The 21,894-nt window shown below is 63.6% G+C and overlaps 1 protein-coding gene across 1 annotated transcript in view; it reads left to right on the top strand.

Annotated features, from left to right (window-relative positions):
* The window catches only part of KIF1A (kinesin family member 1A), a 95,936-nt gene that overhangs the window by 19,282 nt on the left and 54,760 nt on the right, over positions 1-21,894 (top strand). The window contains exons 2-14 of the mRNA XM_007469947.1: positions 1,736-1,903; positions 9,527-9,603; positions 10,702-10,881; positions 11,565-11,630; positions 12,011-12,189; positions 13,261-13,372; positions 14,635-14,712; positions 14,980-15,045; positions 15,518-15,535; positions 18,441-18,516; positions 19,488-19,566; positions 20,216-20,358; positions 20,728-20,754. Of these exons, the coding sequence (XP_007470009.1) occupies positions 1,798-1,903; positions 9,527-9,603; positions 10,702-10,881; positions 11,565-11,630; positions 12,011-12,189; positions 13,261-13,372; positions 14,635-14,712; positions 14,980-15,045; positions 15,518-15,535; positions 18,441-18,516; positions 19,488-19,566; positions 20,216-20,358; positions 20,728-20,754 (1,207 nt within the window). The 5' untranslated portion in view covers positions 1,736-1,797. The remainder of the gene's footprint in view (positions 1-1,735; positions 1,904-9,526; positions 9,604-10,701; positions 10,882-11,564; positions 11,631-12,010; positions 12,190-13,260; positions 13,373-14,634; positions 14,713-14,979; positions 15,046-15,517; positions 15,536-18,440; positions 18,517-19,487; positions 19,567-20,215; positions 20,359-20,727; positions 20,755-21,894) is intronic.

Genomic DNA, 21,894 nt, shown 5'->3' with positions numbered 1-21,894 from the left:
CCCCCCCCCCCCCTGCGGCAGCCCCAGGGTCCTGCTGGGACCCCTTCACCATCCTCCGGGCTGGGCCCGCACCCACGTCTGCCCCACCAGCCACCTACTGGAGCACAGGTTCTCGGCCCCTGCAGAGTCTTCCTAGGTCCTCCTCTCACCCTCCCTCCCGGTTGTGATGTGGCTGAGCTCAGAGTTCTAGGCCAAAAGTCGCCGTTCCTCAGCAATTTGAAAGTGTTTCTTCATCTGGTATCCATGAGATGCTGATGCCATTCTGAGTCTCCATCCTTTCTCTCTGGAAGCTTCTGGAGTCTTCCCTTTAGCCCTGAGGTTCTGAAATTTCACAGTTTGCTGTGGTTTCTGACTTTTTGTAGCAGGTGGGGTAGGTAGACCCTTTGAATTTGGAAACTCATGACTGGCTGTGCTGGGAAGTTTTCTTGAATTATTTCTTTAGTATCTTCTTTTCATTGATCCCCAAATTTTATTTCTCTCCTCACACAGAAAATTACTTAATTGTACTTCCAACCTTTTTATTTACTTCTGAAGGTCCTGTTTTCATAGTCTTAATTTCCAAGGACTCTTTCTTATTCATTAAATGGTCCTTTGAAAAAAAGCTCGTGGGTGAGTAAATTTCCTTTCTGAGGATATTACTTACAAGGTGTTGAAACATTTTTGTTCTCTTCCTGATTTGTCTCTTTCTGCTGTGCTCCTTTTCTGTTTGCTTTAGTCTCTGTATTGCTTGCTAGAGGCTGTGGTCCTGTTTCCCCAGCAGAGGACCCTGCCCTCTTCCCTGGCAGCCAGCAGGTGGGGGCCCTGCAGCAGGAGGAGGAGGCTGGGGTCCCCCACTACTGGGCATCTTCACTGGGCTTTTCACACCCACCTTCAGCTGGTCCTCAGAACTCCAGGCTGGACCAAGCCTCACTCTCCCAGAGGGTAGCTTCTCGCCTCCTGCCTGATGGTGGCATGGCGGGGGCAGGTCCTGGATGTTCACCGGGTGGGGTTGGTGGTCTTGGGGTCTTCATTAATGTGCTGGGGCTGCCGTAACAAAGTACCACTGACCGAGGGCTTAGACAACAGAAGTGTATTGTCTCACAGTCTGGAGGCTGGAAGTCCCAGATGTGTGGGGTGGTTCCCTCCAAGGCCGTGGGGGAGAACCATTGCCTGCCTCTCTCCTGCCTTTTGGTGGTTTAGCCCCAGTCCTTGGCTTGTAGACCTCTGTCTTTGTCTTCACGTGGTACTCTCCCTGTGTGCGTCTCCTTTTATAAGGACTCTGGTCACCCTGGGCAGGGCCCACCTCACTCCAGTGGGACCTCATCTTAACCAGTTACAGTGCCAGGACCCTGTCCCCAAATAAGGTCACGTTCTGAGGTCCCGGGGTTTAGGACTCAGCATGTGAATTTTCAAGTGATACAATTTAACCCATGACGTGGCCTGACCCTCCCTCTGCTAACTTTCCACAAACACGTGTTTTCGGTCCCACACAGCCTCTGACCTTCAGAGGCACCTGGAGTCTCCCCGGGTCCCAGAGAGCGAATCGGCTGTTCCTTGTTAGGCTCCAGCTTTCCTAGGCTCCTCTCATCCCGTTGGCGTTCTTTCCTAAAACTCGTGGCATTTCTCACCCGCAGCTGCCCTGCTCCGTTCCTCTTCCTTGTGGACTGGTTATCCGAGCAGGTGTCATTGCCAGCCAGAAACATCTGTGCTGCCTTTTTGGATATTGTTTCTAACTCACGTCTCCCTTTTTCCCAAGGTGTCTCCTGTGCCTGCTGGGGCTCCCACCGCCACTAGGAGTGACCCACGAAGGCCGCAGAGATGGCTGGGGCCTCGGTGAAGGTGGCGGTGCGCGTCCGCCCCTTCAATTCCCGAGAAATGAGCCGCGACTCCAAGTGCATCATCCAGATGTCCGGAAGCACCACCAGTGAGTATTGCGATGGGACTGCCGTTGCTGCTGGTCCCTCGGGGCCCTGACTCCCTCCTTGTCCAACCCGGGTGTCGGTTTCCTGGGACTGCAGTCACAAATGACCACAAACTGGGTGGCTTAAAACAACGGAAATTTATCCTCTCATGGTTGTGGAGGCCAGACTTCAAAACTGAGGTGTTGACAGGGCCTCACTCCTCTGGAGGAAGATCCTTCCTGCCTCTTGTGGCTTCCAGTTGTGGCCGCCAGGTTGGCCTGCGGCCGCATCACCCCAACCTCTGCTCTGTCATCACTTGGCTTCTTGCCTGCATGTCTGTGTCTTTGTGTGACCTGATGACCGTTGGACATACCCTAATCCAGTATGACCTCATTTCAACAACTGATTACATCTTCAAAGACCCTGTTTCTTACATTCTGAGGTTCGGGGTAGACAGGAGTTTTGGCGGGGGCCACTTTTCAACCCAGGGCACAAGGTTCCTGATTTCTTGTCTTGTTTCAGCTGCTTTTTACTTTGTCTGCTCTTTTGTTTTGTTTCTAATTGTAAGTCATCTTAAGCCTTTCTGAGAAGTAGGAGGCCTGGGATCAACAGGGAGTAGTAAGAGACAGAACGGCAATTTCGAGAAGGTCAGAAGGACAGGCATGGCCTCCAGGGCCCCTCTAGTGCGCAGGACCTGGCTGCCGGAGCAGCAGAGAGGACTTAGCCCCGAGCCTCCCCTTTTGCTCTTTGTGGTGCCACAGACTTTGTCCTGAGTTGGGGCGTGTTTGCAGAAGCCCAGTGTGCAGCTCAAGGAGTTCTCAGCAGCATCCCGCTGCTGAGAACAGAGCGATGCCCCACCCGGAAGCCCCCCTCCCCAGCCCCACCCACCCTTACCCACAAGGGGAGCCAGCATCCTTGCTTCTAACACTGTAGGTTAGAGGGCTTGTTTGGGGTCCCCTGGAAGTCAAACCAGTGTTCGGGTCATCTCCTGCTGGTCAAGAGCCCACCTCCACGCTTGGTGACTTAGAGCAAGAATTCGCCGTCCTCTCTCCCAGCTGTGGGGTTGGCGGGGCTCAGCCGGGAGGTTTGCACTTGGAGCTGCTGCCGTCACCGCAGGCTCCGGTGGTGTGAGCCGCACCGAGCGGACCTCGGGGTGTAGGAGGAGGATAGGCCTCGCCTGCACCTGAGTAACCCCACCCCTTCTGTTATCTACCAGGTTGGAGGGAGGGGCTGCCCTAGGGGAAGGGCGCTCAGGGCTGATGGCGGCTGCTGCCCTAGGCCTGTTGTGGGGCTGAGGCTTCGGGCATGGCTGGGGGTCTCTGCAGGAGGCCCTGGAGCAGGTTGTGGAGGCCCCACTCAGAGCCTATGGGGGGGTCTGTTGGGCATATCTGGGGCCTCATAGTGACTCTTGTGAGTGGTGCTGCCTCTCCTTGGTCCCTGGAAGCAGAACTGAGGTGAGGATTTGGGTGCCAAGAGCTTATGTGGGAGGTGGTCCCTGGATGCCCTGCGGGGGTGCAGAAGCTGCAAAGCAGCAGGTGAGCAGGTGGCCGCCACGGGCAGCGGGGGCTCAGCTCGCTGGGACCCTCTGAATACAGAGTGCACCTCTGGGGTGTCCTTCCCAGGAAGCTGGGGGTCCTGTTCAGCTGCTGCCCAATGCGGGCGGAGGGTCCGTCCAGGTCCTGGCTTTCTTGTGTCTCCAGCCTGGCCCCCTCCAGGCTGGAGAAGGTGCTCAGGAGGTGTGACTCAAGCTTTAAGGTGGGAAGCCAGGGACTGTGACCGCAGGTGGGAGCGTGACCCTGGGTGGGCAGGGGGCATCTGCACGAGGAGCTGATAGGGTTGCGGCCACGTCCCTGTTGGGTGACCCAGGACATCAGGAATGGCTGTGAGAATCCCCGTCCATGCTGGGTCAGGCCCCAGCAGCATAGTCGCCACCTTAGACAGTAGCTGGGGGTCTCGGCTTGAGGGGCTCACAGGTGAGCAAACCCTACGGGGGCCTGTGGAATGGACAGAAAGAACAAAGGATCAGAGGCAGACCCCGTGCCTCCCCTGGAACTTGGGGACGGTCCAGGACAGGGTGGGGCAGGCGCCACGGAAACAAACAGCTGGAGGTGATGGTGGGCTGCACTCAGGGGAACTTCTGATCCACCTGGGGCCTGAGAGACAGAGAGACAGAGACAGAGACAGACAGAGACAGACAGACAGAGACAGAGAGATAAAGAGAGACAGAGAGAGATAGAGAGAGAGACAGAGGCAGAGAGAGAGACAGAGGGAGACAGAGATAGAGGCAGAGACAGAGAGAAACAGAGATAGAGAGAGAGACAGAAAGAAATAAAGAGACAGAAAGACAGAGACAGAGACAGAGAGACAGAGAAAGACAGAAAGAAACAGAGAGAAAGACAGAGACAGAGAGCGACAGAGACAGAGAGAGTTAGAGACAGACAGAGACAGAGAGGGAGATAGAGAGAGATAGAGAGAGACAGAGGCAGAGAGAGAGATAGAGGGAGACAGAGATAGAGACAGAGAGACAGAGAGAGACAGAGAGAGAGACAGAGAGAAACAGAGAGAGAGAGACAGAAAGAAATAAAGAGACAGAGAGACAGAGACAGAGAGACAGAGAAAGACAGAAAGACAGAAACAGAGAGAAAGACAGAGACAGAGAGCGACAGAGACAGAGAGAGTTAGAGACAGACAGAGACAGAGAGGGAGATAGAGACAGAGAGAGAGATAGAGAGAGACAGAGGCAGAGAGAGAGATAGAGGGAGACAGAGAGAGAGATAGAGAGAGACAGAGGCAGAGAGAGATAGAGGGAGACAGAGATAGAGACAGAGACAGAGAGACAGAGAGAGAGACAGAGAGAGAGACAGAAACAGAGAGAGAGAGACAGAAAGAAATAGAGACAGAGACAGAGACAGAGAGAGACAGAAAGACAGAGACAGAGAGAAAGACAGAGAGAGAGACAGAGAGAAACAGAGATAGAGAGAGAGACAGAAAGAAATAAAGAGACAGAAAGACAGAGACAGAGAGAAAGACAGAGACAGAGAGCAACAGAGACAGAGAGAGACAGAGAGACACAGACAGACACAGAGAGAAAGGCAGCCCTCAGCACAGGGAAGCCTGCCTGAGGAGTGGCGTCGGAGGGCTGGGTGAGCTTTGTTCCTAGAGATCCTGGGACAGGGCCTAGGGCAGGGCAGGCGGCTCCAGAGCCGACCTGAGGCAGATGCTCATAGGAGCTGGGTTTGGGCCGCAGCTCATGGCCGTTTTGTCAGGGTAGGAGCTGATCTGGCCAGCCCTGCCAGCGGGGATGGTGACATACTCCTTGTCAGGGTAGGAGCTGATCTGGCCAGCCCTGCCAGCAGGGATGGTGACATACTCCTTGGCGTGGGGGCCAAGTCAGGTCAGTAGGAGGAGCCGTCCCATCATCCGGAGAGCCATTGCTGAGGGTTCATGAGGACCGGCAGGGGCCCTGTGTTGAGAACGTCCCTGAGACGTTCAGGGACGAGAGGCACAGCAGGAGACCCCAGTTCTCGGAACGTGCCACCCAGAATCTCCACTGTGACACAGAAGTTAGAAAAACTTAAAAGTCAGTTTAAATTCTTATCCTGTAATCATGGCCTCGATAACAGCACTCTTCATCTGAAACACAGCGAATCTAGCAATTCTGTGAGCCATCCAAATTGTATGTGACGTGTGCTTCTGTCCCTACAGCGGGGACCCATTTCCAAATAAGGTCACAGTCTGAGGTTCCGGGAGGACACTGTTCAACCCAGGACAGTGCCTGGAGGGGAGGGACCTGCCCAAAACCACAGGGTGATGCCTTCAGGGCTGGCCCCCAGCCTTCCAACTGGACCCTGGCAAGCTGGGCCCAGTGTGTGCTTTCAGGGAATGGACCACCGTTCTGGAAGGTCCACCGGGACCCTCCTGACCAGTAGCCCCTGTGCAGTCTCAAAACCTAACCCATCCAAGAAGTCAGCCCCATTTGCCATCACTATTCTAGAATGTTCTGGGCTCCAAATACAGTGAGACTGGGCCTGGGAGTCCACAGAAGGGAGCTTGGTTTTGCCAGGAGGTGGTGACGCGGTGCAGGCCTTTCTATTAGAGGAATGGCTCCACACATATGGTGTCAAAGGAGGGACCCTGGGGGCCAGCAGAGTCCTGGTCAGCAGCCTCGGCCGAGGGTGCTGGGGGCCTGCCGTCACTGGCTGGCCCCAGGCCAAGATGCCTCTGGTGCTCCCTGCCTTGAGCTGCCTCTCCCTGGGGGTCACACGGCCTCTCCACTTGCAGGGTTAGGGTTAGGGCTGCCTGAGCCCCTCAGGGCTGAGGATGCTCCCATGGCCCAGGCGGGGAAACGAGGCTTGGTGGGGTCAGGTCAGCACACATCACTGAGCTCCAGGCTGCGCCAGGCTCCACTCCTGGCATCGGGCCCCGCGGAGCAGGACAGAGGCCCTCACTGCCTTGGGGTTGACGTTCCAGTGGGGACACGGAGATGGAACTAGACGGGCCGGTGACAAGGGCCACAGATCGCAGTGAGGCAGGCAGTGACGGGCGTGGGGGGCCTTGCTGGGGGCGTGGAGCGTGGGGGCCAAGTCAGGTCAGTAGGAGGAGCCGTCCCATCATCCGGAGAGCCATTGCTGAGGGTTCATGAGGACCGGCAGGGGCCCTGTGTTGAGAACGTCCCTGAGACTCCTGACACTGAGGTCTTGGTCTCTGTTTTTGCGAGGCCCCTCGCTCTCTGTCTCTCTCTCTCTGTCTCTCTCCTCTCTCTCCCACACACACACACACACACACACACACACACACACACACACACACACACACACACACACCTGTCTGTCGATTTCCGTGGTGTCAGTGCACTCCCCACGGACAGGTGCAAGCTACCCAGGGTTTAACCACAGACCCGTGGAATTCTGCAGAGCTGGGCCACGGCTCCCAAAAGGGCGGGCGCCACACACGGCTGTGGGGCTTCAGGCTCTTAGGACATGGCTTCCCTTGCTTAGCTGCTCCCTCCCCCCGTTCAAGCTGGGCCCTCACAGCTGTCGCCTTTGTCCCTCTGTGCTCCTGCAGCAGGGGTGGAGGGCACGGAGCCCCCCGCTCAACAGCCCACGGTCCCATCCCCCTCCTCAAACCCACGGGAGGAAGCGACCCGAGAGCTGCCCGGGAAGCCCCTCGCCACCAAATCACCTCAGTGCCGGCAGGGGACTGCCCGTCCAGGCCTAGTCCAGGCAGGTCGCCCTGGTAAGGGCTCCCAGGCGTCGGTGGAGAGCAGGCCTGGAGTGGACCCTGGGGAGCGCTGTCCCCTCTGGAGCACAGAACCCCATCTGTGATGACGGAGACACCACAGGACCCCTGCAGGACACCTGGGGGTCAGGACCAGGGCGGGGGTCAGAGCCGCACCAGGGGACCCCACCCGACGGGGAGGGGGCAGGTGACAGCAGTTCCCGCGGGCTAGAGCAGCTCTGCCCGGTGGTCCCCACGGCGGGCTCTCCTCGTGGCCCACTCCGCATTCACCGACCCTCGCAGCCGGCTGTCCCCTGCCCACCCAGGGTTCCTTGAGCACATCCGTGCCCTGTCCCTGGTGGGGGGTCCTCAGGGAGCTCCCGGTCCACACAGTGTATACAGCAGACGCCCCGGCACCAGGACACAGTCAGAGCAAGGTCAGCGGGGGGGGGCAGGTGTCATAGCCTGCCCCGTGGGGGCCCCTGCCCGGGCTGCCTATGCTCCGGAGATGCCGTGACTGTCGTTCCCATGGTGCTGGCGTTACCGCGCTTGGGTTCTGGCGGCCACATCCCCAGGTCCAGCAGGAGTTGAAACTGGGATGGCGAGGTCTCCTCTCAGCCTCACTCCTGGAGCCAGCATGGACGTGACCCCCTCTCAGCTCCAAAGAAAGGGCTGTGATGGTCAGTCACCTGCTCCCTCCTGCTGACCTCCCGAGGGTGCCGGGTCATCTCCCAGGACCCATCAAGCCTGGGGTCTGAGACCCAGAGCTGGTCAGCTCCTGCCCGCCAAGCCGTGGCCCGGGGCAGCTGCTGAGTGGGCCGAGGCCGGTGGGAGTCCCAGCATCCCAGGGCTCCGGAGCAGAGCACCGTGGACGGGAGGGCTTAGACGGCAGCTCCCGAGGCTGTTAAGTCCCCGATCAGGGTGTCACCGGGTTGGTGCCTTCTGGGGTCCAGAGGGAGAATCCATTCCCTGCCTCTCCAGCCCCTAGTGGTTTTCTGGCAATGCCGGCATCCCCTGGCTTGCAGAAGCACCGTCCCAGTCTCCCCCTCCCCCTTCACATGGCCTCCACCCTACGTGTGAGTCTGTGTCAAATTTCCCCTTTTATGAGACACCAGTCATGTTGGATTAGTCATGTTGGATCATGTTGGACCTGATGCCAGTATAACCTCATCCTTACCAGTTACGTCTGCAAGTATGTAAATAAGGTCACGTTCTGAGGTCCTGGGGGTTAGGACTCAACATGTGAATTTTGAGGGATAGAATTCAATCTGCAACAGGGCCAGGGCTTGTTCTCTTGGTGTGAGTTACAGGTCACCCTGGACACGCGCTGGTGGGGAAGGGTGGGGGGCGGTCCTGGAGTCCAGAGAGGCAAGGCCCCCAGCCCACTGCAGCTGAGGAAAGCCAATCCAAGGGGTTGGCAGACATGTCTTTCATCTCCAAGTAGGTGGGAGGAATGTGGCCCTCAGATGGGATGATGTGGGGCGGTGGCCTGGAGCCCTCTCCTACCAGGACAGCCCAAGTTCCTGATGGAGGTGAAAACCCCTGGCCAGGTGGGCCCTCGGGGGTCCTCGGGGTCCTCTATCAACACAGACATCGGGGGTTCAGACAGCGTCCCAGAGGGCAGCCTGGCGTGCGCAGGGGCCGCAGCCCCTTCTGCCCAGCCACCGAAGACCCGCCGCCCGCTGGGCCCGGGCCTCGGGGAGCCGAGACCTGTCCAGAGCCTGGAGAACATGGGATGCCTCAGCCCTGCCTGGGGGGCTCCCGGGGCACCCAGCAGGCCCGGAGGTGTGTGCCGGCGGCATTGCTCCTCCTTTGATGAGCCGACGTTTCGTGAGCACCGCCTCCCGCCAGCCCAGGTGCAGCTGCTGGAGGCAGGGGACGGGGTGGGGGAGGACCTGAGCAGAGGACAGTCCCACAGCCCCTGAGAGCAACCTGGACGGGACCTGCACGTGCCCCGGCAGGAGGAGGGATACGTGTGGTGTCCCTGCCGGGGGACAGCCAGCACGCCCCGGACACGGATGAGCACGCGGGCATGATGGGGCCCCAAAGCAGCAGGGACGTGGCTGTGACTGTGCTGCGCCTCCTAGCGCTTGCATGCAGAGCAGACAAGACAGACCTGGGCTTGGGGGGTGAGCGGGGTGTGGACCCGAGAGGTGGGATGGGCTAGGGGCTCGAGGTCTGACCCAGTGCCTGCACCAAGGGACCACTCTGGGCTGCCTTGGCGGGGGGTGGGGGGAGGTCAGACAGAGTAGGGGGCAGAGATGGCTCGTCTGCCTGGAAACAGGGCCCTTGTCGCTGCCCATTGGCAGGGGCCAAGGCCGCTGAGGACCCCGCCTCCCTGCCCTGGGGTCCCTCTCGGGCAGGCGCATCAAGGGTCAGCCTGTCCCTGCAGCACCGCGCTGAGCACCATGCCTGTCCCCTCCCCGCAGCCATCGTTAACCCCAAACAGCCCAAGGAGATGCCCAAGAGCTTCAGCTTCGACTATTCCTACTGGTCACACACTTCGGTAAGCCCAGGGCTGGGGGCCCAGAAGGGTGGGCTGCTGCCGTGTGGGTGCCAGCTCATCCCTGCTCTCTGTGCGGCCCTCAGCCAATGCCTTGACCTCTCTGCGCCAATGGGGCGAGGGACCACCCTGCTCCTCTGCAGGGCCGACTGGGAGGTGGGGGCACAGGCGTGAGGCCTGTGGGGAGGGGCCTGCTTTCCTGAGTCGCCTTGTGTGTGGAAGGTCACCTTGAGCTGTGACACACACTGTGCCCAGCTGTGGCAGGGACCAAGGGGCCATCAGCCCACTGTGGGCAGTGTCCCAGTGTCCTAGCCGTACAACCGTTTGCCTGCCAGCCTCTCCTGTTCCCAAGACACCCCAAGCTCGGTGTCCGAAGCTGAAGCTGCCCACCTGGCGCCAGCCCCTGCATGCCCTCCCCCGCCCCATGGAGCCTGGGAGACCCCCGGACTTTGTGCCTCCACATCCCCTATCTGGTCTACACCAGTCCTCCCATCCCCCAGCCTCCTGAATCTGAGAAGGTGTCCAGGCCCCCTGCCCCAGGGCCAGGGCCCACCTTGGGTCACACCTTGAGTGCCTGGTCCCGGGACGGCCCCAGGGCTCCCCATTTCACCTTCCCCATCCAGCCCCTCCCCTCACATCGTCAAGGTAACCCTGGGCCTGCCTAAAGTGACCGCTGTCTTCAGGACAGCGTCCAGGGGTGATAGCCAGGACCATGGACTCCTTGGGCCCCTGCCCTGCTGCCTCTCCAGCCCCACCTCGTCACCCCCACGGCTGCTACCTTGAGCACCACGTCATGTACCCCTGCCTCTGGGCCTTTGCACATGCTCTTCCCACTACTAAAATGCCCTTCCACTCTGTCTGGCCCTAGACTGGCTGGCTCCTCCCACCCTTCCCTCCGGAAGCTGCCACCCAGGCAGGATTATTTCCCCTCTCCGGGTCTCCTGTGAGTGGATGGGCCGGGCAGGCGTCCCTCCCCACGGTGCTGTGGCCCTGGCGCCCGGAGGCCCTGGGTGCGACGCAGGCTCTCAGTGAACATCGTGGGCCGAGAGCCCAGCACGGCAGGCCCAGCCTCCTGCAGCCGCTACCCTCCTTGTCCTGCAGCCGGAAGACATGAACTACGCCTCGCAGAAGCAGGTGTACCGCGACATTGGCGAGGAGATGCTGCAGCATGCCTTCGAGGGCTACAACGTCTGCATCTTCGCCTATGGGCAGACCGGGGCCGGCAAGTCCTACACCATGATGGGCAAGCAGGAGCAGGACCAGCAGGGCATCATCCCGCAGGCATGTGGGGCCGGGGGGACCCGGTGAGGGCAGGACAGGCAGGGGAGCACAAGCTGAGACCTGGCAGAGCAGAGGGCCAGGAGGGAAGGCAAAGCACGGGGGTGGCGCGGGAGGTCAGGGCAGGAGGGGCAGCGTGGGGCAGACGGGCTATGAAGAGGCTGGAGACCCAGGTCCGCGGGTGGGGAGCTGCGGGAGGGCCCCAGGCCTGGGCAGTGCCCACCATGGTCACACCCATAAGACGGGGAGGCTGGGACAGCTGCTGGTAGGGGCAGACCCTCTCTGGGAGGGCTGTGAGGGCTAGTGCTCCCGGCAGGGAGAGGCCCGGGACAAGGGGACGCCCACAGGGTGGGTCTCTGAACCTGAGCTGGTCAGTACTTGACCTGGTCAGGGCAGGGGAGCGTGCTGGGTGGTCTGTAGCATGGCAGACGCTCCACCTCATGCAGGCAAGGATGGTGCAAGGAACAGGAGAGGATCAGACATCAGCTGGGGGGCCCCCGAGTTAGCAGAAGACGGTGGCTCCTTGGCTACAGGCCGTCTCAGTGCCTTTAAGGTGGAGCGGGAGGGTGCGGGAGGGGCCCGGGAGAGCAGAGTCAGTCCTGGGTCGCAGGAGCCACAGCACCTCGAGGGGTGAGGCTCTGGGCACAGCCCAGCCTCACGTCTGACCGTGTGCTCTGTCCCTGCAGCTCTGTGAGGACCTCTTTTCCCGAATCAGCGACACCACCAATGACAACATGTCCTACTCCGTGGAGGTAGGGCTCTCTGTCACCTGTCCCTCGGAACATGGCTTTACTGATTTAAAGCCAGTGCCCGCCACTGGTCTGTGCCCTTAGCTTGTCATTCACGCGTGCATGTGGCAAACGTGCCAGCCCACGCCGGGCACGGGAGCGAAGGGCAGTGTCCGCTCTGTGGTGTCTATTGAGCAGCTGCTCCGAGCTGCGTGGCCCAGGCTGAGCCATGGCCTGGGTGGCCCCGGTGTGACCGCGTTGGGTGAGCCTCCAGCATGGCTGTGTGTGGGGAGGGCCAGGCGGGGGGTGGGCTGACACCCCCACTGACGTGTTCGTGCGGGGGCCTGGCCGCACCGTGTGCTCCCCCCACCTCAGATGTCCCTGATGTCATCGCTGCCCCGCAGGTCAGCTACATGGAGATCTACTGCGAGCGTGTCCGTGACCTCCTGAACCCCAAGAACAAGGGCAACCTGCGCGTGAGGGAGCACCCGCTGCTGGGTCCCTACGTGGAGGACCTGTCCAAGCTGGCTGTCACCTCCTACAATGACATCCAGGACCTCATGGACTCAGGGAACAAGGCCCGGTGTGTGGGGGGTGACGCACCCACCCTCCCTGCCCTCCCCCCTCCCACCCGCACAACTCCGAGTCTCTCCGAGGAACACCTGTCCTTGGGGCGCCTGTTGGTATCCCCATGGGGTCTGTCCAGCGGCCCCCATGGAGGTGTGGGCCTTGTGGGCCTAAGGACATCAAGGGCACATGCCAGCCCATGGGGGCCTCCAGCTCCCCCAGGAAGGGGACGCTGTCGCCTACACAGGGTCTGCTCCTCGTCGGGGGTCAGGCTGTGCGCCCTGGGGGGCGGTGGCTGCCCTGGGTGGGGCCAGGCTGTGAGGACCAGCCCTGCCTGCTTGGAGGGCAGATGGCCCTCTGGACAGGGGCATGTGGGGAGGGTCGGCCACAAGGTGCTGCCGGCCACAAGCTATTGGTCTCCGTGACCACGCTGCCCCGGGCCTCCCAGCCTAGGCGGGTCTGCCCTGGTTGTCGTGGCAACAGTCCCCCTGCCTCTGCCACGCAGGGACTCCCGGGAGGGTGAGGATCCCTGGCCAGTGGCCTACCCTGCACTCAGTAGGGGTCCCCGGGGGCTCTTCCACCTCTGTGGAGGCAGCTGTCGGGCAGCGAGCCCAGCCTGGGGGCTTCCCTGGGGGCTCTGCATGGCGGCGACATCGGGACCAACCACTGGCCTCCGCTCGGCAGCCTCGGACCTTCTCCCCCAAGGCCGTGCTGGCCCTCCCCGGATCGGCCCGTGTGGATGGACAGTAGAGCCCCCTTTCCCTTCCGGGGGCCTTTCCACGTCACAGCCTGCAGGCCACTGCCCGGGGGGCTCTGCTCAGCCCCTGGAAGCAGGGCATCCCCAGTCACGGGGCCCCGAGTGCCAGGCTTGAGCTGGGGGCCGAAGGAGCCACACCGGACTCAGTGGGCAGGCAGTGTGGGCCCCGCCTGAGCTCTGCAGGAGGCACGGTTGCCACCAGGCCGGGCAGGGCGGCCCCGGGATGGGGAGCTGACGTCTAGTGACCTGGTCAAGCGGGCCGGCAGCACCAGCGGCCCTCACGCCCGACCACGGGACACTGGGTGACAGCGTGTGGCTTCTGTTCCCCAGGACCGTGGCGGCCACGAACATGAACGAGACCAGCAGCCGCTCCCACGCCGTCTTCAACATCATCTTCACACAGAAGCGCCATGATGCAGAGACCAACATCACCACAGAGAAAGTGAGTTCGGCCTCGGCGGGCGGGGCCCCGGGCCTGGGACTGGGCCGGGCTGGTCAGGCGGGTGAGGAGGCCAAGCCGGATGCCGGCCCGTGAGGCGTTGGCGCAGACCATTCCCTGCCCAGCCCGGGCCTCGGTGAGGGGCTGGCCAGGCCTGCGAGGCCACTCTTCTCGGTGTTTGGTGCCATGTGGGTGGGGAAGGGACTGAGTGGAGGGGCCATGGACCCTGGAACAGCCTCCTGCCAGGTGGTTATGGTGGAGACTCTAGGCCCGAGGAGGGACGTCTCCAGGGCAGCCCCACTGGCCGGAGACGCCTCCGGGGCCCTTGGAGGGCGGTGTCGAAGGCCGCAGGTTGTGAGCGCCCGTCACAGGCTGACCGTGGGCCCTGGTGCAGGCTGGGGGTGCCCCTCACCCCGTGGGCGCCGGCATCTGTGAGCTGTGCTGAGCGGCCCTGCCCACTGCCCCCGCCCCAGATGCCTTTCCCATGAGCCTTGGCCTTGTCAGTGGACCCAGGCAGGGGCCTTGTCTCCTGGGGCCTTTATCCAGACACTCTGACTGTGGGCGCTACAGGGGCAGTAGGGCGGGCGCCCTCCGTGGCTCCGACCCTAAGCATCTCGATTTCTCTGACTGGGCACCCTGCCAGCCAGGCCCTGCTCCCGGGGGCAGCACCCTGGGGTCCGCAGAGTGGCTGGGGGAGCTCGGGGTGCTCAGTCCCGGATGAGGCCGGGTCAACCCGGCCTGGCGCCATCCTCCTGGGGGCCTGGCGGCGGGCTGCCTGCAGTTCCTACCCCTCAGGCTCAGGGCAGCTGGTGGGCCCACCAGGCGACTCCTGCCCGCAGCCCTGGGCTTCCCCGGGTGCATGTGGCTGCCCAGCCCGGGCTGGGCGAGTGCTGGGGAGGGGGCCCCTGCCCAGTGCCCGGGCGGCTCCGGGAGCAGCGGGCAGTGGGGGAAGGGGCTCCTGGAGCCAGGTTCAAATCCCACCACACGATGAGCCTGGTCTGTGGAACGGGTGGTAGCGACAGTGATGTGCAGGTGAAGAGCGGCCAGCAGGCAGGGAACAGCTGGGTGCCAGGTGCCGGGGGCAGGCCGTGCAGCCTCCCAGGGAAGGTGGCCTCCTCCTCAGAGGAGCTGAGAGCAGGGTTGCTGTGCTCTGCAGGGTTGGGCACTCCGGCCCCGGGGAGGGGGGACCCTGCAGGCCACACCCAGGGGAAGCGGGGGCCCACGCAGCGTCACAGCTCCTGCGTGTGACACACGTGTCCCCGCAGGTGAGCAAAGTCAGCCTGGTGGACCTGGCCGGGAGCGAGCGGGCCGACTCCACGGGGGCCAAGGGCACGCGCCTCAAGGTAGGGCCGCCCCCACCAGGGTCCCCACCAACTTGCCGGCAGGGCCTGACGTCCAGCGGCTGCAGGGCCAGGGGGCAGCGGGGAAGGCGGGCCGGCCTCGGGTGGGCACCCCCTTTACCCCTGCTCTCGTGGGACAGGGAAGTGGGGAGGGTCAACGGTGCAGGGCTGGGCGCTGGGTCTCCATCAGGGCCGAGTGGCTCAGGCCCGGTCCTGCCGGAGCGAGGGGCCTGAGGCCTCCTGACGCCCGGCCTCATCTTCCCTACGCAGGAGGGAGCCAACATCAACAAGTCCCTGACCACCCTGGGCAAGGTCATCTCCGCGCTGGCCGAGATGGTGAGCAGGCTCCAAGTGCTGCGATCAGGTGGACTCAGGGGTGGGGGGACAGCGGGCGCCTCCGTCCTGCCCTGCTGGGGAGATGCCGAGGGCGGCCACCTGTCCCTGCTGTAGGGCCAGGTTCACGGAAAAGCCCAGAGGCTTGGAGGTGAGGGGGGGTCCCTGGGTTGGAGATGGAGCCACGACCCTGTCACTCTCCCGAGCCTCAGCTGTCCCACCTGTGAAATGGGGATGTGCCACCTCCCCACAGGGCCCTGGGGGTGGCCTTGAGCTGCGGGCAGGGCAGTGACCTTGGGTGGCCCCCCGGGCTGCCAGGAGGAGCCGGGACCCTCGGGCTGAGGGGCCGGGCCTGGTGGGCGGCGGAGGGGAGGCAGTGTGGTGAGGGGGGCTCAGGCTGTGCTTGGGCTCCTCCCACCGCTTTGCCCCTGGGCCCAGCGTGCTCCGTCCTCAGACTCTGCCTTTGCCTCTGCAGGACTCTGGGCCCAACAAGGTAAGCATCTTCGTTCCTCGCTTCTCGGGGAGTGGGGGGGGTCTCAGCCCTCTCGGGCGGGTGGGGGGGGCTCCTGAGAAGCAGAGCAGCCGCGGGACACACCAGCCCCATCAGAGCTGGACCGGCGCCGGTGCGGGGAGAGCCGCGCCGCAGGGGTGGATGAGAGATGGCGGGAAATGAGATCATGGTGAACGAACGGCGATGAGCCTCGTAAAGGACAGAACGGGGCTGTGAGGGCGACCCTGAGCAGGAGGGTGGCCTCTCGTCCGCGTGGCTGGTGGGCTGGGGGAGTCGTGGGGGAGGTGGCTCCGGGGCTGGGGCCTGGGGGCGCTCACCCTGCGGCTGGGAAGCCCTCCGAGCGTGTGACGTGCTGAGGTGGGAAGAGCCCGGTTTGTGTGAGGAGCGGCGGGAGGAATGGCGCGCTATCGGAGCTGTGGGAAGGCACGAGGGGAGCCGCGTGAGGGTCTGAGGGGCTAACCGCGCGGGGCTGTGAGAGGAAGCGTGAGAAGCTTCGGGGGCAAATGCGAAGGACCCGTGTGATGGGCCGTGTGGCGACTTGTAGGCAAGCGTGGCCCGTGTTGGGGGAAGTGAGCGGGTAGCTCTGTGAGGAGGCGGAGGGACCCTGGGCGCTGCGAGGAGCGGCGTGAAGGCTGAAGGGCCACGTGTGACAGGTGCGGGCATCGTGTGCGGGAGCTGAGGAACTGGCAGGAACTGTGTGCAGAGCTGGGCTGCAAGCGTGATGCTCTGTGCCGGGTCTCTGCGTGAGGGGCTCTGTGAGGAGCTGCGAGAGGAGCTAGGTGTGGACCCGCTGTGCCAGGAGATACGTGAGGACCTGTGAGGTCTTGCGTGTGGCGGTGAGAGAGCCGTGAGGAACCTGGGCTGTGAGGAACAGCGTGGGGTGGGACCAGGACCAGTGCAAGGACCTGGGAGGGGGCCTGTGCAAGAAGGTGTGAGGAGCGTGTGGGAACATGCGCAACGGCAAGCAGGATCGTTAGGAAGCAGGCGGATTCGGGGGAACTGTGGAAACGTGAGGGGAAGTGTGTGAGATGGTGTGAGGACCTGTGAGGGACATGCGTGTGGAATTGTGTGGGGACGTGTGAGAAGACGTGTGGAAGTGCGTGAGGAACCTGTGGGAGCTCTGAGAAGCTCTGAGTGGAACTGGGAGGAACTGTGTGCTGAAGCGTGTGAGGAGCTGGGTGTGACTGTGAGAGACTGTGGAGGTGTGAGAGGAAGTGTGAGGAACTGTGTAAGAAACCATGTGAGGAACTGTGAGGAATTATGTGAGGAACCGTGTGAGGAACTGTGTGAGGAACCGTGTGGGGAACCGTGTGGGGAATGTGTGAGGAACCGTGTGAGGAACGGTGAGAAATTATGTGAGGAACCGTGTGAGGAACCATGTGAGGAACTGTGTGGAGAACTGTGTGAGGAACCGTGTGGGGAACCGTGAGGAATTATGTGGGGAACCATGTGGGGAACCGTGAGGAATTATGTGAGGAACCGTGTGAGGAACCATGTGAGGAACCGAGTGGGGAACCGTGAGGAATTATGTGGGGAACCGTGTGAGGGAACAAGGAAGGGACTGTGAGGGGCTGCGATGGAGACTTTGCAGGAACAGGGTGAGACCAGTTTGGGGGCTCAGCGCCTGGAGCCGGGAGCGTGGGGGCCCGTGGGCGATGAGGCCAGAGGGCCGGGCCTGACCCGCTCCCCAGCGTCACCAGGAAGCAGCTGACTGTGATCTAGCGGAAGCGCCGTGGGTTGGCCGCAGGCTCGGGAAGACTGACTGCAGCTGGCTGCGCCCTCGGGCTGCCGTGTGAGGAGCCGCTGGCAGGAGGGGCGGCCGCAGTGGCCGGCAGGACGGCGGAGGGTCGGGGCAGCGAAGGTCCTGGAGCTGAGGCACTCGCGGCCGGGCGGGCGGAGCGGAGGGAGGGACGGACGTGTGAGGGAGCCACCGAGTCAGAGGTGCCGCTTGGGCTCCTCATGGGGTGAGCGGTGACCGTGGGGCATTTACTGTGGGAACGAGGGGCGTGACAAACGTGGCAGAGAATTCACCCTCAGGGGTTAAATGATCGAAGCACAAGGTGGAAGTGGAGTCTCCTCACCCCCCAAGTTTGCAGTGGGAAAGAAGCTGCGCTTTGGTGGCCAGACGCCGCCACACCTGCTGTCTCACGGGGGAGCCGCCCCCCCAGCGGCGGGTCTCGGAGCGTCCATGACTCGCGGGCCCTGCAGGCTCCCCTCGGGGTTGATGCGTCTGCGCCCTGAGGGACGCCCTCGCGGGGCCCTGGGGGCCGCTGCGGCTGCTGAGCAGACGCTCCTGAAGCAAAAACGTGCGCAAACGAGGGAGGTGGGGAAGTCCCTGTGCCACGCTTAGTGGCGCCTGGGGGAGCCTCGTCCTGACGGGGGTAGCGGGTGGCGAGGGGGACCAGGTTGTTGGGGGCTTTGGAGCCGCTTAGGCGGGACGGGCCCGGGCCTGGCGCAGGCGGAGGCGGCTTCACGTGCAGGGGGAGGGGGCCCCGCAGGGCTTCCTGCAGGCGAGGGGCCTCTTGCCCTCAGTCCGCAGAGCTGCTGGCAGCGTCTGTGGGGCCATGGGCTCGCGCTGGTCCTTCTGACGGCGCGGAGCGAGGACGCACTGGCCCTGGCCGCTGGCATCAGCCCGCCCGGGCTCGGCCGGCCGTGTGGCCCAGACACACCATGGCGACGGAGGAGGGGGGAGGCCAGGAACGTGCTAGCAAGTCCCTGATTGCAGCCCGAGCGGAGGCACTGGGACTGGGGTGGGGGAGAGGCCCTGGGAGCAGGCCCCGCCCTGAGCCCCAGGCCGCCTGGACTTCGGGGACACACCCGCGCTTGAGCCCCTCTTCCCTCCCCCTGCGGCGGCTCGGGGCTGACCTTGGACGCTCCTCTCCTGCAGAACAAGAAAAAGAAGAAGACAGACTTCATTCCCTACAGAGACTCGGTGCTGACCTGGCTCCTCCGGGAAAACCTGGGTGAGGGCTCGCCCGACCCGGATCTGACACCCGGCCCGGCCGCCGCCGTCCTCCCCGGCCTGGGCGGGTGCCCATCCTTTCCGGGCTGTGCAGTGAACCCGGGGGCCCGGGCCAGTGGTCAGCAGTAGGTTAACGACGCAAGGCCTGGGGACCCGGATGGCCCTCGGGGCTGCAGATGAGCAGCCACTGTGTCAGCGCTCCTGGCTCAGGGCTGTGACGCCCAGACCAAGGACCCACCCTCTGGGCCTCGGTGATGCTGGGGAACCCCGGCTGGCTGACCCTGCACCCCAGAACCAGCCTAGCTGGTCCGCAGCTCAGGCCAGCGTCGCGTGCAGCGTCAGGCCTCCCGGTGGAGGGGAGAGCAGGTGGGCCCCCCAGGAGAGGACGCGAGAGTCACAGGAATGAGTGTCCCTTCACCTGAGCCGCGGCCGGGACGGAGGCCTCTCCCCCAGGGCCACACCCAGGTCCCGCCCCAGGGTGGGAGGGGAGGCCCTTCACAGCACGGCACCCCGAGCCCTTCGCAGCGTCGCCTCGCAGTCTGTGTGGAGGCCACACCCTGGGGATGTGGTCCCCGGGACACAGGTCCCTGTGGGCCCGTGCGTTTCCTGATGCCGGGATCCGTGTGACCCGAGCTGGGAATCCGACATGAAACATTAAGAAACGTATTCCAAATAAGGATAAAAGTGAAACGTTTATGGAGCAGAAACAGTCCTTGTAGTAAACGCCATAAAACTCTCCACAGCTTCTCTCTTTATTATGGGGAGGGGGAGGCCTGTTGGTTGTAACGTGACCCCAAATGTCAGAAAAGCATGGTTTTATGTAGACGAAAAGTGAGCAAGGTGCCCGGCGCGGTGAGGGAGGCCGGCCGCCTGCTGTCTGCTCACCTCCCAGCTACACCTGTGCGGGGGGAGGGCAGGGGGCGCAGCAGTGGGGCTGACCCTCCGCTGGGACCACCTGCTCTCTTCCCACAGGTGGGAACTCGCGGACAGCGATGGTGGCGGCGCTGAGCCCTGCAGACATCAACTACGATGAGACGCTGAGTACCCTGAGGTGTGTCCGCGGGGCGCGGACTCTCCCTGTCCCCCACCAGCCGGCTCGGGCGGGAGTGGATGCTCCAGGTGCCTCCTTGCAGGGCCGGCTCACCTGGACTTCTTGAGGTTCCAGATGGCTGGCAGGGCGCCTGGCGCTTCTCGGGCCCCATTCCATTTCCCACCGCGTGTGGCCTCGAGTGGCCCAGGGCCCTGCCACCTGACCAGGAGAGCTGGGCTCGCGGGCTGAGCGGTTCGCCCCCACCCATGGTCCACAGAGCCACCGGGGTTTTTAACGAGCCATGGGGGGGCCAGGCATGTCTGAAGGTCCCTCTGGCCAGGGGCCGTCCCGGGCTGCGGGAAGCAGCTTGGCGGCCTGGCTCGGCGCTCTGGCCTCTTGGCTGCCACCGCAAAGGGCTGGAGTGCAGGTTAGATTCGCACCGTCCACCTGGGACCACAAGTCCAAATGCGGAGGCCTCGCCGTGCGGAGAAATTTCCACCCCGTCCCTTCCCCTCCCGGGGCCTCGGTTTCCCCAAGTGGCAAGCCCCCCTGTAGGTCAGTGGCCCTGGTGACTCCCTGTCGGAGATGCCCCTGCAGTTGGGCGCAGGTGGGGCTCGGGGTGCCCTTGGCAGCTGGGCAGCACAGCTCCCAGCCCCCCTCTGCCACCCAGGTACGCGGACCGGGCCAAGCAGATCCGCTGTAACGCCGTCATCAACGAGGACCCCAACAACAAGCTGATCCGTGAGCTGAAGGATGAGGTGACGCGGCTGCGGGACCTGCTGTACGCCCAGGGTCTCGGTGACATCGCCGACAGTGAGTGTCTGGGCCCGCCCGTCCCGGGCAGGGCAGCGGGGCTGTGGGGCTGGGGCAGGTCCCGCTGCCCTCGCGGCCCCTCTGGCCCGAGGCCCAGGCTCTGCTCCGGGCTGCAGGTGGAGCCACCTCTGGGTGGGCGGCCGGGGTTCTGGACTGGGCCTGGGGAGCTGCATGGTTTGGGTTTGCCGCTGGCCCAAGCAGGCCGGTGACGGCTTCCCCGGAAGCCACAGCGGCCGGCCGCGGTGCCGGGGCTGTGCCCCCGTCCGGCTGAAGACCGCCGCCCCCACCTGATGCCCGGCCTGCGGCGGCACCCTCTGGAGACAAACCTGTTCTTCTGTTTCTGTCTCTCCCCCTCGCCTCCCCCCTCAGCCAACACTGTGCCCGGAGGACCCAAATGTGTGTATCCCCTCCGCTGCTCTCTGCGCATCCCTGCTTCGGCCCAGCCCCGCGGGGCCTAGGGCAGCACGGTGGGGGGCGGGGTGCACCCACCCCTCCTTGGCCTTCCCCCCCTGGGGGCTGGGGGACCTGAGCCCTCTCTCTCACGGCACCCTGCGAGCTGTGATCCTGGTTCACCCTCGCGTCTGCTGGGAAATTGAGGCAACAGGGAGGCGCGGGGCAGCCAAGGCCTCCTCAGGCCGAGCGTGGCTGAGGGCAGCCTCTCTGCCCGCCGTGCTCCTAGAGGCCTGAATGTCAGCACAGAGGCTGGGACAGCTCACAGGGCCGGGTCCATCCCCGACTCCTGGCTCCGACCCCCCTCTGACCCCACCCACCCCAAGGCCCCTTCCCCTGGAAACGCCAGGAGTGTGAATGCGGCCAGGTCCTCCCAGCCTGCGTCTCCCGCTGGCTGTGGGCCCGGCTCCCCGGGCAGGGGAACGTGCTGGGGCTTCCCCACCCCAGGGGCCACAGGGCGCCCTCAGTTTCCCCAGTGCCCGTGCTGTCCTACGTCTGCCGCTGCTCTGCTGTGTGTCTGCTTCTGCCAGGAGGGACCTGGGCACCTCCTGCCCCAGGGGCTGCGGCAGCCCCAACTCCCGGGCCTTGGGGGGCAGGGAGGCCAGGGCAGCGGAGGGCCCAGAGCAGCTTCTTGGGGTGGAGGAGTGTGGGATCCCTCGGAGGTCCCACAGTCCACGGCTCGGCCAGGCCGCTCAGCAGGGTGGACAGCGTCGCCCGCGCCCACAGCTTGGGGTGCGTGGTGGGCTGGTGGGTGGCGGCGCGAGGGGCAGAGAGGATGAGGATGAGAGTCAGGGCCTGGGTGCGGGGGGGCTGCTGGGCAGTGGCAGCAAAGGGCGGTGGGCAGGGGGTCAGGAGGGCAGGGACGCCGGTGGCCCGCAGGCTCGGCATGTGTGCGGGGGGAGCGGAGGCCCTGGGAGGGGATGCCGAGGGACCTGGTGGCGCAGCTGCACCGTGGCAGGGGCAGCATTGCATGTGCTCGTGCGGGCGCCCAGCTCGTGGTCCCTGCTTGCTACCTTCTCTTCACCTGCCTCTTGCTTTTTCCCAACTTGGTCTTTCTTTTCTCTCCTCCCGTCTGTCTGCCCCGCT

Source organism: Lipotes vexillifer, unplaced genomic scaffold, assembly GCF_000442215.2.
Source record: "Lipotes vexillifer unplaced genomic scaffold, Lipotes_vexillifer_v1.1 scaffold988, whole genome shotgun sequence".
Taxonomy (NCBI): Eukaryota; Metazoa; Chordata; class Mammalia; order Artiodactyla; family Lipotidae; genus Lipotes; species Lipotes vexillifer.
This window is presented reverse-complemented; position numbering and strand designations above follow the sequence as displayed.